Genomic DNA, 15123 nt, shown 5'->3' with positions numbered 1-15123 from the left:
TCCCTCGGTGCTCCCTCGGTTTGCATAATGAGAACTGTCATATCTCTGCAGCCACATTCACAGTGTTATTCCTGTCTTTCATTGCTGACATCTGTCTGCAGAGCAGTACCAAAGGATAGATCTTGAGATACTGGGTATACACACTATATAAAAAATAATAAATCAACACTAGAGCATACATTTATATGAGCAGGAGCCACTGAAGCAGAATCATTCAGTCCACATAATGTACTATAAAGAAAAGGAGATGACTTTTGGTAAAGCACAAACCATTAGATGTGCTATCAGCCTGTGCCATTCGACGCACGTTTCGCTATTTGCTTCATCAGAGGGGGTCAATTTACTACCTGAGGTAGTATGAGTGAATCCTTTACAATTAATATAGATGGGTAACACATTGTGACTGTGTTGTTTTCTCAACAATGTCATTCCTCCAGTTATGTACATAGAATTTTTTTCAACCAGTTTGTCAGTTGTATTTAAAATTGACAATTTTTATTATCTAATTGGTGTTTTAATATAGGACACTTTTGACGTTGTTGGGCATTTATCTGCTTTTTACTGTATTGGTGTTTGAAATATGGGATGGAGCCAAAGTTTACTGCTTTTTGCTTAGGACTGTTTTATTTTTCTTGTGTCTATGAAGGTGAAGTTCAGTGAGCTGACAATCGACATGTTCCGAATGCTACAAGCTCTGGAGAGAGAACCGATGAATCTGACCTCTCAAATGAATAAACCAGGATTGCAGGTAAACGTTGTCTTAGTGCTGCTGCCTTTTTGTGGCCGTGACATTGTGGCCCCATGAAGTGCATGAACTCCAATGCAAACACTCCCATGTTCACCGGAATGTGATCTGGCGATGCTAATGTGAACAGAGCCCTAGACTGATACATTGTAGAATTTTAGCATTTTCTCACCTGTGCCATATCTTTGTTTTACAGGATCCTGCTGAGAAGCCTACAAAACGAGAAAACCCCCATAAATATCTTCTCTATAAGCCAACGTTCAGTCAGCTATATACCTTCCTTGCAGCATCTTTCAAGGTTAGTGCTTGCTTAAGGATTGTCTTGACAAAGAAAGAGACAGTTGCACTCTGAAAAGTATGAAAACCATGAATGTAAGAATATAGACATACAGGAAAGATATGTATCATACAAAAATGGCCATTTTTATATTTGCCCAGTAGCCACGTCAAAGCATATCTCATATACTGGGAACCTACACTGAACTGAAGCCTCTCTGGGTTTAAAAAACACCTGTGTATGGGCAAGTAGGACCTGCTATAGAGAATAAAATCACCTGTGGCTAGTGGGGGGAGGGGTGCACAGTCCATTCAGAGTAGGTACCCCCAATATAAGAGGTATGCCTTGATGTGGCTACTGGGCCGATATAGAAATGGCAGTTTTTGTATGCTAAATATCTCAATTTTCTTAGATTTCCTTAATCGGTAAATCATATTTTTATTCTTACATTCATGGTTTTCATGCTTTAGCATTTAAAGGGAACCTGTCACCACTTTTTTGGCGTATAAGCTGTGGCCACCACCACCGGGCTCTTATACACAGCATGTTAGAATGCTGTATATAAGAGCCCAGGCCGCTGTGTAGAACATAAAAAACACTTTATAATACTTACCGAACGGTCGCTCGGTTGGCCATATGGGCGTCTCCGGTGCCGGCACTGCCTCTTTCGGCCATCTTTGTTCTCTTTCTTCTGTAGCCGCGGTGCATGACGCGTCCGATGTCATACACACTCGTCAGCATTCAGGTCCTGAGCAGGGCAGATCAAAGTATTGTAGTGTGCCTGCGCAGGACCGGCGAGTGTGTATGACGTAGCTGCATCATGCACACAGGCTTCAGAAAGAGGACGAAGATGGCTGAAAGAGGTGGCGCGGGCATCGGACAACGGAGATGCCCATAAGGCCAACCGCGCGACCTTTAGGTAAGTATTATAAAGTGTTTATGTTTTCACAGCGGCCTCGGCTCTTATATACAGCATTCTAACATGCTGTATATAAGAGCCCGGTGGTGGTGGCTGCAGCTTATAGGCCAAAAAAGTGGTGACAGGTTCCCTTTTAAGATATGTAAGACAACTCTTTCCCATTCCCCTTGTTCGCCCCCGTAAAAAATAAATAAGCTTATACTCCCCTCCGGTGCGGCTGCAGTTCCAACGATGTCTGAAGCCGCATTCCTGGGGTCCACGTGACTATATGACATGCAGGCTCCGTGACCAATCAGTTCCGGCTTCCTTCATCCTTTCTTCGGACATTTGAGCAGGAAGTCAGCGCTGCACTCACATCCTGCTGAAATGTCCGAAGGCGGAACACTGACTGAAATTGTGAAAGTTTCTGTAATCATAGAAGACCCATCCTGTTACTGGGATTTCTGTATAATCAATATCAAACCAGCGAAACAAAGTGCACATTATAAAATCACGACGAGCCCTTTTATTCCATTAGGTTATTTTCTTATTAATAATTTAGAATGTTCAGCTTTGTTTCTTGTTCTCTTCTAAGTGTGTGGCAAGAAAATCTCTGAAAAGCCTTAGTAAGATCAATAGAAGAATTATTAGAGGTAGAGGTGAGTTTACTAGGTAAGGTCCGAGTAGCGCATCCAAGGACCATGGCGAGTCAACTTTAGAGAAAGTAAGACATGCAGGGTTTTTGGTTTTTTTTAGCCAAAGACAGAAGTTAAGAAGTTTCTTTGTTTCTCATTCATTTTGACTCTTTAAGTCGACACTGTGGCTCAGTGGTTAGCAGCACTGCAGCTTTGCAGCGATGGGGTCCTGGGTTCAATTCCCACCAAGGACACTATCTGCAAGGAGTTTGTATGTTCTCCCCGTGTTTGCGTGGGTTTCCTCCGGGTACTCCGGTTTCCTACCACACTCCAAAGACATACTGATAGGGAATTTAGATTGTGAGCCCCAATGGGGACAGTGTTGCCAATGTATGTAAAGTGCTGTGGAATTTACAGCACTATATAAATGAATAAATAATATTATATTATATTTCAGCTACAGCTGCATGTGCAACACTAGCCTACTTTCTGAATTCTGTATCATGCACATTTACACTTGTGCATCCTTTTAAAAGGAATCTGTCCCCAGGTTTTTGCTATGTAAGCTGACCTAGCATGATGTAGGAGCTGAGATCCTGATTCCAGTGATATGACACCTGCAGGTCTGCATGCTGTCATTTTTGATGCAATCAGTTTTCCCTGCTGCAGATCTTAAAATGCAGCCTTTTCAGACCACTGATTAGCAGCTTTCTGTCAATATACAGTGTACACAGAGAAGTGCCATTTTCTTTGTCGCTCCATTGGGAGACCCAGACAATTGGGGTGTATAGCTTCTGCCTCCGGAGGCCACACAAAGTATTACACTTTAAAAAAAGTGTAACCCCTCCCCTCTGCCTATACACCCTGTCGTGCATCACGGGCTCCTCAGTTTTATGCTTTGTGTGGAAGGAGGCACACATCCACTCACTGCTTCCAAGAAGTTCTTAACCGGTTTGCCGTTTTCTGGCGACCGATTGTTTGGCGAACGATTGGATGAAATTCTTAAGGAATCCAAGGGAAAGGACTCGTCCTTACCCCAGTCCAAACCGAAGAGACCTCAGCAACGGAAAATACAACCGAGGTTTCGGTCCTTTCGGCCCTCAGCCAAGTCCCAATCCTCCTCGTCCAACAGGCCAGAGAAGGGCCAGAGGAACTCTTATGCGTGGCGGTCTAAGTCACGCTCCCAAAAAACCGCCGGAGGCACTGCTTCCAAGGCGGCCTCCTCATGACTTTCGGCCTCCCCGAACCGCATCCTCGGTCGGTGGCAGGCTCTCCCGCTTTTGCGACGCCTGGTGGCCACATGTCCAAGACCGATGGGTGAGAGACATTCTGTCTCACGGTTACAGGATAGAGTTCAGCTCTCGTCCTCCGACTCGTTTCTTCAGAACATCTACGCCCCCATCTCGGGCTGGCGCACTTTTTCAGGCTGTGGGCGTTCTGAAGTCAGAAGGAGTGGTGATTCCCGTTCCCCCTCAGGAACATGGTCACGGCTTCTACTCCAACTTGTTCGTGGTACCAAAGAAGGACGGATCATTCCGTCCCGTTCTGGACCTCAAACTGCTCAACAGGCATGTGAGCACCAGAAGGTTTCGGATGGAATCTCTCCGCTCGGTCATCGCTTCGATGTCACAAGGAGACTTTCTAGCATCAATCGACATCAAGGATGCTTATCTCCATGTGCCGATCGCACCCGAGCATCAACGCTTCCTGCGTTTCGCCATCGGGGACGAACACCTTCAGTTCGTGGCACTGCCTTTCGGCCTGGCGACAGCCCCACGGGTCTTCACCAAGGTCATGGCATCCGTTGTGGCGGTCCTACACTCTCAGGGCCACTCGGTGATCCCTTACTTAGACGATCTCCTAGTCAGGGCACCCTCCCGGGTGGCGTGTCAACACAGCCTGACCGTCGCTCTGGAGACTCTCCAGCGGTTCGGATGGATCATCAACTTCCCAAAGTCCAAGTTGACACCGACCCAATCACTGACTTACCTCGGGATGGAGTTTCATACTCACTCAGCGGTAGTCAAGCTACCGCTGGACAAACAGCTTTCGCTGCAGACAGGGGTGCAATCTCTTCTTCGGGGACAGTCACACCCCTTGAGGCGCCTCATGCACTTCCTGGGGAAGATGGTGGCAGCAATGGAGGCAGTGCCCTTCGCGCAGTTCCATCTGCGCCCACTCCAATGGGACATTCTCCGCAAATGGGACAGGAGGTCGACGTCCCTCGACAGGAACGTCTCTCTTTCCCTTGCAGCCAAAACCTCTCTTCAGTGGTGGCTTCTTCCCACTTCTCTATCGCAGGGAAAATCCTTCCTGCCCCCTTCCTGGGCTGTGGTCACGACGGACGCGAGCCTGTCAGGGTGGGGAGCGGTTTTTCTCCACCACAGGGCTCAGGGAACCTGGACTCCGATAGTCTTCCCTTCAGATCAATGTTCTGGAGATAAGGGCAGTGTATCTAGCCCTAAAGGCGTTCCATCGGTGGCTGGAGGGCAGGCAGATCCGCATACAGTCGGACAACGCCACGGCGGTCGCGTACATCAACCACCAGGGCGGCACGCGCAGCCGTCAAGCCTTCCAGGAAGTCCGGCGGATTCTGCTGTGGGCGGAGGCCACAGCCTCCACCATCTCCGCAGTTCACATCCCGGGCGTAGAAAACTGGGAAGCAGACTTTCTCAGTCGTCAGGGCATGGATGCGGGGGAATGGTCTCTTCACCCAGACGTGTTTCGAGAGATCTGTCGCCGCTGGGGAACGCCGGACGTCGATCTCATGGCGTCACGGCACAACAACAAGGTCCCGGCCTTCATGGCACGGTCTCAAGATCACAGCGCTCTGGCGGCGGACGCGTTAGTTCAGGATTGGTCGCAGTTTCGACTCCCTTATGTGTTTCCTCCTCTGGCGATGTTGCCCACAGTGTTACGCAAGATCAGATCCGACTGTCGTCGTGCCATTCTCGTCGCTCCAGATTGGCCGAGGCGGTCGTGGTACCCGGATCTGTGGCATCTCACGGTGGGTCAGCCGTGGGTGCTTCCAGACCGCACAGACCTGCTGTCACAAGGGCCGTTTTTCCATCTCAATTCTGCGGCCCTCAACCTGACTGTGTGGCCATTGAGTCCTGGCTCCTAGCGTCGTCGGGTTTATCGCAGGATGAGACAGGCCAGGAAACCAACGTCCGCCAAGATCTATTACAGGTCGTGGCGGATCTTCTTGTCCTGGTGCTCTGATAAGGGTTTTACTCCCTGGCCTTTTGCCTTACCCATTTTTCTTTCATTCCTTCAATCCGGAATGGACAAGGGTTTGTCACTCGGCTCTCTCAAGGGACAAGTATCGGCGCTCTCAGTATTTTTTCAAAAGCGCCTGGCCAGGCTTCCGCAGGTCCGCACGTTCCTGCAGGGAGTTTGCCACATAGTTCCACCCTACAAGCGTCCGCTGGAACCCTGGGACCTTAACAGGGTGTTAATGGCTCTTCAAAAACCACCTTTCGAGCCGCTGCGGGATGTCTCTTTATCACGTCTTTCGCAGAAGGTGGCATTTCTAGTGGCAGTTACATCACTCCGAAGAGTGTCGGAGCTTGCAGCGCTGTCATGCAAATCCCCTTTCCTGGTTTTTCACCAGGATAAGGTGGTTCTGCGTCCGGTCCCGGAGTTTCTCCCTAAGGTGGTATCTCCTTTTCATCTCAATCAGGGGATCTCCTTACCGTCATTTTGCCCTCATCCAGTTCACCAGTGTGAAAAGGATTTGCATTCATTAGATCTAGTGAGAGCCCTCCGGCTCTACGTGTCTCGCACGGCGCCCCTGCGCCGTTCAGATGCGCTCTTTGTCCTTGTCGCTGGCCAGCGTAAGGGTTCGCAGGCTTCCAAGTCAACTTTGGCTCGGTGGATCAAGGAACCGATTCTCGAGGCCTACCGTTCTTCGGGGCTTCCTCTTCCTTCGGGGCTGAAAGCCCATTCTACCAGAGCCGTGGGTGCGTCCTGGGCATTGCGACACCGGGCTACGGCTCAGCAGGTGTGTCAGGCAGCTACGTGGTCTAGTCTGCACACCTTCACAAAACACTATCAAGTGCATACCTATGCTTCGGCAGATGCCAGCCTAGGTAGGCGAGTCCTTCAGGCGGCGGTTGCCCACCTGTAAGAGGGGGTCGCTTTTCGGCTCTTGTTATCGAGGTATTCTTTTACCCACCCAGGGACTGCTTTTGGACGTCCCAATTGTCTGGGTCTCCCAATGGAGCGACAAAGAAGAAGGGAATTTTGTTTACTTACCGTAAATTCCTTTTCTTCTAGCTCCTATTGGGAGACCCAGCACCCGCCCCTGTTCCCTTCGGGCTGTTTGTTCTTTTGTGTACACATGTTGTTCATGTTGAATTGTTCTTTTGGTTCATGGTTTTCAGTTCTCCGAACATCCTTCGGATTGAATTTACCTTAGACCAATTTATAAGTTTCCTCCTTCCTGCTTTTGCACCAAAACTGAGGAGCCCGTGATGCACGGGAGGGTGTATAGGCAGAGGGGAGGGGTTACACTTTTTTTTTAAAGTGTAATACTTTGTGTGGCCTCCGGAGGCAGAAGCTATACACCCAATTGTCTGGGTCTCCCAATAGGAGCTAGAAGAAAAGGAATTTACGGTAAGTAAACAAAATTCCCTTCTTTGTGTACACTGTATATTGACAGAAAACTGCTAATCTGTATTGGGGCTGGGCTGGGCTAGGGGGGCACAAGATATCTAGTGCCCCCTATTCCCTATAGACTGTGAGCCCTCGCGGGCAGGGTCCTCTCCTCCTATACCAATCTGTTATGTACTGTTAATGATTGTTGTACGTATACCCTCTTTCACTGTAAAGTGCCATGGAATAAATGGCGCTATAAAAATAAATAATAATAATATCTAGTCCTTCCATAAAACACTGATTTTATTGAAACCACAAAACACAACCTAGTAAGTGACACATTGTTGGAATCTGGTTCTCTGCCCCAATTTTATTCTGCTCTCAGATTACATAGCAAAAACCTGACACAATCCAGTTAATGTAACTGTAAAAATACACGTAAAATGGGAATAACCTATGTAGGATTTATTGTATCCTGGGTGTAACAGGAGCTTTACACGCAGCGTACCCGCCCCCGTCGTTTGTGCGTCACGGGCAAATCACTGCCTGTGGCGCACAATATTGTGAGGAGCCGTCACACTACTTACCTGCCTAGCGACGTCGCTGTGGCCGGCGAACCGCCTCCTTTCTAAGGGTGCGGTTCATGCGGCGTCACTAAGCGGCCGCCCAATAGGGGCGGAGATGAGCGGCCGTAAGATCCCGCCCACCTCCTTCCTTCCTCATTGCCAGCGGCCGCAGGTACGGTGATGTTCCTGCGGTGTTACACATAGCGATGTGTGCTGCTGCAGGAACGACGAACAACCTGCAACAGCAACGATATTTGGGATTAGAACGACGTGTCAACGATTAGGTGAGTAATTTTGATCGTTAACGGTCGTTCGTGCATTTCACACGCAACGACATCGCTAACGAGGCCGGATGTGCGTCACGAATTCCGTGACCCCAGCGACATCCCGTTAGCGATGTCGTTGCATGTAAAGCCCCCTTAAGTCTCAAGGATGTCTTCAAGTTACTAGATTTTGGAAGTAATTACTAAAATAATCATTTCTTCATCGTTCCTTATGGGAGACCCAGACCATGGGTGTATAGCTTCTGCCTCCGGAGGACACACAAAGTACTACACTAAAAAGTGTAGCTCCTCCCTCCGAGCATATACACCCCCTGGATGACCAAATCTAGCCAGTTCAATGCTTTGTGTTCAGGAGGATCACACATGCATTTTCATCTGATTTTTGATTTTAAAGAGTTGGAAGAAAAGCGGGTCCAAGCTGGACCCCCGACATGTCCCTTCTCACCCCACTGTGTCGGCGGTGCTGTTAAGGTTGATTTCAAGGCTGGAGCCTTTACATGCCGCGCTCCTTCACCATCCCTCGGGCTCTGGCTTGAAGTGGGAGCCAGCACGGTTCTCACTGCTTTGCAGGAGACCGGTCTCCATCCGCAGCCCTCTCAGGACCCTGCCGGGCGGAGCACTCATCCCTCAGGGACCTGGCCCTGCGTCTCTCAAGCTAAGTATGGAGACGTTATTGTCAGGGGGTCCCTTGCATTTTTTATTGTTGGGGAGAGTGTGTTAGTTATTTTGGTGACATTTCCGGCCGGTTCTCTGGGTTTCCCCTGAGAACCGCGCCGAAGGTGCCTGCTCGCCGGACGCACTGTAAAATTTAGTCCCCGGCTTCAGCTGCGGCCTACTTTCGGTTTCACTGCCCCTGCATGTCAGTCATGCAGAGGGACAGTGCGGCGCCGCGCACCGGCCGTTCAGCAGAGGGGAGGACACTCCTCTCTGAGGAGATGTTTCCCTCCCCTGTATATCCCCTTGGCCCTCCGGTTCCCGCTCTTGGACTAGGCCCCGCCCCCCCCTCCTCACTCTCTGGGGGTCATTCTGAAGGAGTGTGTTCTTACTGCAGAGCCCAACCTCAGCAGCATGTCTCACACTAGGAGCAAGGCTGCAAGGCTGTACTCAATATGCATTGCATGTAAGCTCGTACTGCCTGAACCGAGCACATATCCTCATTGTGATGCCTGCTCTAACATGGTGGTGCCTCAGCCTGGAGTCTCCCCAGTGGTCCCTCAGGCTGCTCCGGCCCCGGTGGCTGAACCCCCGGCTTGGGTAGAATTGTTTACTAAGTCTATCTCCCAGTCCTTTGCTGACTCCATGGGAGAGCTGTCCCGGACTCTGCTGAGCATGCATCAGCCCCCTTCACAGGGGGCCTCTGCTGCTTCGGCTCGCTCTCCAGAGCTCACAGAGGATTCTTCATCTGCTCCCAGACCCCGTCCTCCTAAAAGGAAACGCAGGGACCCCTCTCCTTCCTCGTCCCGCGGCTCCGATTCACGAGCCGATTCGCAGGACGAGGAGGATGTCTTTACTGGAGGCTCGGACGCTACCTCTATGTGCCCCATTGATCTGACTGAGGGGGATGCAGATGTTAGTGATTTGATTGCGTCCATTAATACTGTACTGGACCTCAATCCGCCAGTATCAGAGGAACAACCCTCTCTGGCAGAAAAGCACCAGTTTACTTTGCCTAAGAGACCAAGGAGTGTGTTCTTTAACCACTCCAGTTTTCAGACCACTGTGTCCAAGCCCAGAGCCTGTCCTGACAAACGCTTTCCTAAGCGTGGTTCTGATGACCGTTTTCCTTTTCCACCAGAGGTGGTCAAGGAGTGGGCTCTCTCACCAAAGGTGGACCCTCCGGTGTCTAGACTCTCAGCCCGGACAGTTGTATCTGTGGCTGATGGCACCTCACTCAAGGATCCCACTGACCGCCAGGTTGACCTCCTGGCCAAGTCTGTCTATGAGGCGACAGGGGCCTCGTTCTCCCCATCTTTTGCAGCAGTGTGGGCTCTCAAAGCCATCTCTGCTTCTCTGGAGGAGATGCATACCCTCACTAGGGGCTCTATGCCTGAATTGGTTGCTTTAACTTCCCAGGCTTCAGCCTTTTCAGCCTACGCCATGTCTGCCATGCTGGAGGCCTCTCACCGCACTGCGGTGGCCTCCGCCAATTCCCTCGCTATCCGCAGGATCTTGTGGCTTCGTGAGTGGAAGGCGGATGCTTCCTCAAAGAAGTACCTTGCTGGGCTCCCATTTGCTGGGTCCAGGCTGTTCGGTGAACAGCTGGATGAAATTATTAAGGAGGCTACTGGCGGGAAGAGTACTTCCTTGCCACAGACTAAAGCCAGGAAACCTGTCCAGGGCAGGAACCAGTCGAGGTTTCGTTCCTTTCGTTCCTCTAACTGGTCATCCTCTAAGCCCTCGGCCTCGTCCACTAACTCTGCCAAGGACCAGAAGCCCACCTGGCGCAAGAAGCCGCGTCCACAAGGGTCCGCAGGAGCTGCTGCCACCAAGGCAGCCTCCTCTTGACTATCTGGCCGAGCCAGCAACGTCCTTGGTCGGTGGCAGGCTCTCCCACTTTGGCGACGTGTGGTTTCAACACGTCTCCGACCAGTGGGTGCGGGATATCATCTCCCACGGCTACAGGATAGAGTTCTCTTCCAGCCCGCCAAACAGATTTTTTCTGTCAAGTCCCCCCTGCTCCAAGGCCGCCTTCTCTCAGGCCGTGGCATCCTTGCAGGCCAACGGAGTAATTGTGCCGGTTCCCGCCAGGGAACGGTTCAAAGGTTTCTACTCAAATCTCTTCCTAGTCCCCAAAAAGGACGGTTCCTTCCGGCCCATCCTGGATCTCAAGCTTCTCAACAAGCATGTTCAGGTGCGGCATTTTCGCATGGAGTCTCTGCGATCAGTCATTGCCTCAATGACCCAAGGAGATTTCCTGGCATCCATCGACATCAGAGATGCCTATCTGCATGTGCCAATTGCAGTTTCACACCAGCGTTGGCTACGTTTTGCAATCGGAGAGGAACATTTCCAATTCGTGGCTCTCCCCTTCGGGTTAGCCACGGCCCCTCGAGTATTCACCAAGGTCATGGCAGCAGTGGTTGCGGTCCTGCACCTCCAGGGGTTGGCAGTAATTCCTTACCTGGACGACCTTCTTTTCAAGGCTTCATCCAGCGCAGACTGTCAGCGGAGTGTCTCGCTCACTCTCACCACTCTTGTTCAATTCGGTTGGCTTGTCAATCTGCCCAAGTCCACTCTGACCCCGACCCAAAAACTCACGTACCTAGGGATGCAATTCGAAACTCTGCCGGCACTTGTCAAGCTGCCCTTAGTCAAACAGCAGTCCCTCCATTTGGCGGTCCGCTCTCTGTTGAGGCCCCGCCGTCACTCCATCAGGCACCTTATGCAGGTGCTGGGTCAGATGGTGGCGTAAACGGAAGCGGTTCCCTTTGCCCAGTTCCATCTGCGTCCTCTGCAGCTGGACATTCTCCGCTGTTGGGACAAGCGGATTTCTTCCTTGCACAGGTTGATGGCTCTGTCGCCACAAGCCAGGAGCTCTCTTCAGTGGTGGCTTCGGCCTCTCTCTCTGTCTCAGGGACGCTCCTTTCTGACCCCGTCCTGGGTGATCCTCACCACGGATGCCAGTCTTTCCGGCTGGGGAGCAGTATTTCTCCACCACCGAGCACAGGGCATTTGGACTCCGTCCGAATCAGTCCTCTCGATCAATGTGCTGGAAATCAGAGCTGTGCTCCTAGCTCTCGTAGCCTTTCACCACCTGTTGGCGGGCAAGCACATTCGAGTCCAGTCAGACAACGCGACAGCAGTTGCCTACATCAATCACCAGGGCGGGACTCGCAGGCGCCTGGCAATGTTGGAGGTTCAACGCATCCTGCAGTGGACGGAGGACTCAAAGTCCACCATATCCGCAGTCCATATCCCAGGCGTGGAAAACTGGGAGGCAGATTATCTCAGCCGTCAAACCGTGGACAGCGGCGAGTGGGCTCTGCATCAGGCAGTGTTCCGGTCGATCTGCTGCAAGTGGGGCACTCCGGAAGTGGATCTAATGGCATCCCGGCACAACAACAAGGTCCCGGTTTACGTGGCTCGCTCCCACGATCCTCAGGCCTTTGCAGCGGACGCGCTGGTTCAGGATTGGTCCCAGTTTCGTCTGGCTTACGTGTTTCCCCCTCTAGCTCTCTTGCCCAGAGTCCTGCGCAAGATCAGAATGGAGGGCTGTCGGGTCATACTCATCGCCCCAGACTGGCCCAGGCGAGCTTGGTACCCAGACCTGCTCCGTCTGTCCGTAGAGGTGCCGTGGCGTCTCCCGGACCGCCCAGACCTTCTCTCTCAAGGTCCGTTTTTCCGCCAGAATTCTGCGGCTCTCAGATTGACGGCGTGGCTCTTGAGTCCTGGATCCTGACTGCTTCCGGCATTCCTCCCGAAGTCATCTCCACTATGACTCAGGCTCGGAAGTCTTCCTCGGCAAAAATTTACCACAGGACTTGGAGAATTTTCCTGTCCTGGTGTCGTTCTTCCGGCCATGCTCCTTGGCCGTTCTCTTTGCCGACCATCCTGTCCTTTCTACAGTCCGGTCTGCAGCTAGGACTATCCCTCAATTCTCTTAAGGGACAGGTCTCGGCTCTGTCAGTGTTCTTTCAGCGGCGTATCGCCCGACTGGCTCAGGTGCGCACCTTCATGCAGGGCGCATCTCACATCATTCCACCTTACCGGCGGCCTTTGGATCCCTGGGACCTTAATCTGGTCCTCACGGCCTTACAGAAACCCCCCTTTGAGCCTCTTAGGGAAGTTTCTTTGTTTCGACTTTCACAGAAAGTCGTCTTTCTGGTGGCCATAACTTCTCTCAGGAGAGTCTCTGATTTGGCCGCGCTCTCTTCGGAGTCACCTTTTTTGTTTTTTCACCAAGACAAGGTAGTTCTCCGTCCGACTCCGGACTTTCTTCCTAAGGTGGTGTCTCCTTTCCACCTTAACCAGGACATTTCATTGCCTTCCCTTTGTCCGGCCCCTGTTCATCGCTTTGAGAAAGCGTTGCATAATTTAGATCTGGTGCGGGCGCTCCGGATCTATGTGTCACGCACCGCCGCTCTTAGACGGAGCACCTCTCTTTTTGTGCTGACCACAGGTCAGCGCAAGGGTCTCTCGGCTTCTAAACCGACCCTAGCTCGTTGGATTAGGTCGGCCATATCCGATGCCTACCAATGTTCTCAGGTGCCTCCCCCGCCGGGGATCAAGGCACACTCGACCAGAGCTGTCGGTGCCTCTTGGGCTTTCAGGCACCAGGCTACGGCTCAGCAGGTCTGTCAGGCTGCCACTTGGTCTAGTCTGCACACCTTTTCGAAGCACTACAAAGTGCATGCTCATGCTTCGGCAGATGCGAGCTTGGGCAGACGCATCCTTCAGGCGGCTGTCGCCCATTTGTGAAGTTAGGTTTCGCCTACTTCTCAGTTTTCTGTTTATTCCCACCCATGGACTGCTTTGAGACGTCCCATGGTTTGGGTCTCCCATAAGGAACGATGAAGAAAAAGAGAATTTTGTTTACTTACCGTAAATTCTTTTTCTTATAGTTCCGACATGGGAGACCCAGCACCCTCCCTGTTGCCTGTTGGCAGTTTTCTTGTTCCGTGTGTTTTCACCGGCTGTTGTTGTAGACAGAGGTTCCGTTTTTTCCGAGTTTTACTCTATCTCTACTTATGGGTGGATGTCCTCCTTCAGCTTTTGCACTGAACTGGTTAGATTGTCATCCAGGGGGTGTATATAGCCCGGAGGGAGGAGCTACACGTTTGAGTGTAGTACTTTGTGTGTCCTCCGGAGGCAGAAGCTATACACCTATGGTCTGGGTCTCCCATGTCGGAACTATAAGAAAAAGAATTTACGGTAAGTAAACAAAATTCTCTTTTTTCTCGTCCTCCTATGTAGTAAATTGCAGCTGTGTAAATAGGCTGCAGTTGTGTTGCCTGTTTCTTTACAGTCCCTGTCAATGTGTGCATGTATATGAGGCCAAATAATCATTTTTGTAATTGGGTTTCATAATAAAAAGTGCACCATTGCCTTCTATAGCCTCTGCGTCGCACTATTTATTGCTGGCTGCAGAAGGAGCTAACTGAGAGTCCATCAGCGATCTCTTTTTGGGTGACTGATGGGAGAGATTTGGGTTTTTTTTGTGTTTTTTGAGCTTCTTTCAGCTGATTTATGACCAGATAATATATCAAATTTCCATGCGGAGGCACGTAAAGAACCCGGAATAGCCTAAACAGTGCAAAATTTATAAATGGAACCCAATTGCAAAAATTATTTTAACCATTAATATATGCAACATAATATAGATTGTCCCTAATCCTTTTTGATAAGCCAAGTATGTTTGATTATGTGAAATTGGGGATAGTGAGACTATGTTCAGCCATTTACCTGCTATTACATATTCTATAGGAATATATTTAAAAGCAATGTCTTTTGTTCAGTTTTCTAAAATATATGTTAACTCAAAACTGGATTAATATGTCCAGGAGCGGTCCTGATTCTCATCACTTTTTTGAGTGAATGATTCTTGATCATCATGCTACCAGCACTATAGGTACTGGGACATCCTCTTCCTCGTTTGCCTGCATGCAGTTTGACAGACTGATATTAAATCTCACCAAGTTGATGGTTTATGCATATTCATTTTATTTTGCAGGAGTTGCCTGCAAACAGTGCCCTTCTGATTTACTTATCGGCCACGGGAGTCTTTCCAACAGGTCGCTCTGACTATGAAGGTACGATAAAGGAATGCTCCCTGTCACTCACAGGGCTCCAATTCTCTTTATTCCACGCTGTGCGCTGAGCGCCTCACTGCTGGAGCAGCCTGACCTCGCATGTCCCGGACCGCTTGCCTTGAGCGTTGCTAATTTGCTGCTTTGTAATACAGGCCCCTCCAGTGGTGCAGGGGCTAACATGACATTCATCTCCAAACATGGCTGCCACTGCTCATCTGTCTCATCATACTTCATTATTTTGCAATAATGCTAAGCAGTCAACTTCCAAAACAAAAAAAAAACCCTTAATCTTAGAGGTACCAGCATAAAATCGGTTAATTAAAAAAAAAAAAAGCTCTTCTGTTCAATACTTTTGCATCAATCCGGTGGT

At 50.4% G+C, this 15123-nt stretch overlaps 1 protein-coding gene across 3 annotated transcripts in view; it reads left to right on the top strand.

Annotated features, from left to right (window-relative positions):
* Positions 1-15123, top strand: part of SCAI (suppressor of cancer cell invasion) — a 194417-nt gene that overhangs the window by 126552 nt on the left and 52742 nt on the right. For 2 of the 3 annotated variants that reach the window (XM_075324141.1, XM_075324142.1), the window contains exons 9-11: positions 647-748; positions 942-1043; positions 14675-14753. In XM_075324141.1, the coding sequence (XP_075180256.1) occupies positions 647-748; positions 942-1043; positions 14675-14753 (283 nt within the window). The remainder of the gene's footprint in view (positions 1-646; positions 749-941; positions 1044-14674; positions 14754-15123) is intronic. The other variant, XM_075324143.1, reaches the window with a different exon arrangement.

Source organism: Anomaloglossus baeobatrachus, chromosome 9 (genome assembly GCF_048569485.1).
Source record: "Anomaloglossus baeobatrachus isolate aAnoBae1 chromosome 9, aAnoBae1.hap1, whole genome shotgun sequence".
NCBI classification, from domain to species: Eukaryota; Metazoa; Chordata; class Amphibia; order Anura; family Aromobatidae; genus Anomaloglossus; species Anomaloglossus baeobatrachus.
Note: the sequence above shows the minus strand (reverse complement) of the source record. Positions and strands in the feature narration are given on the sequence as shown.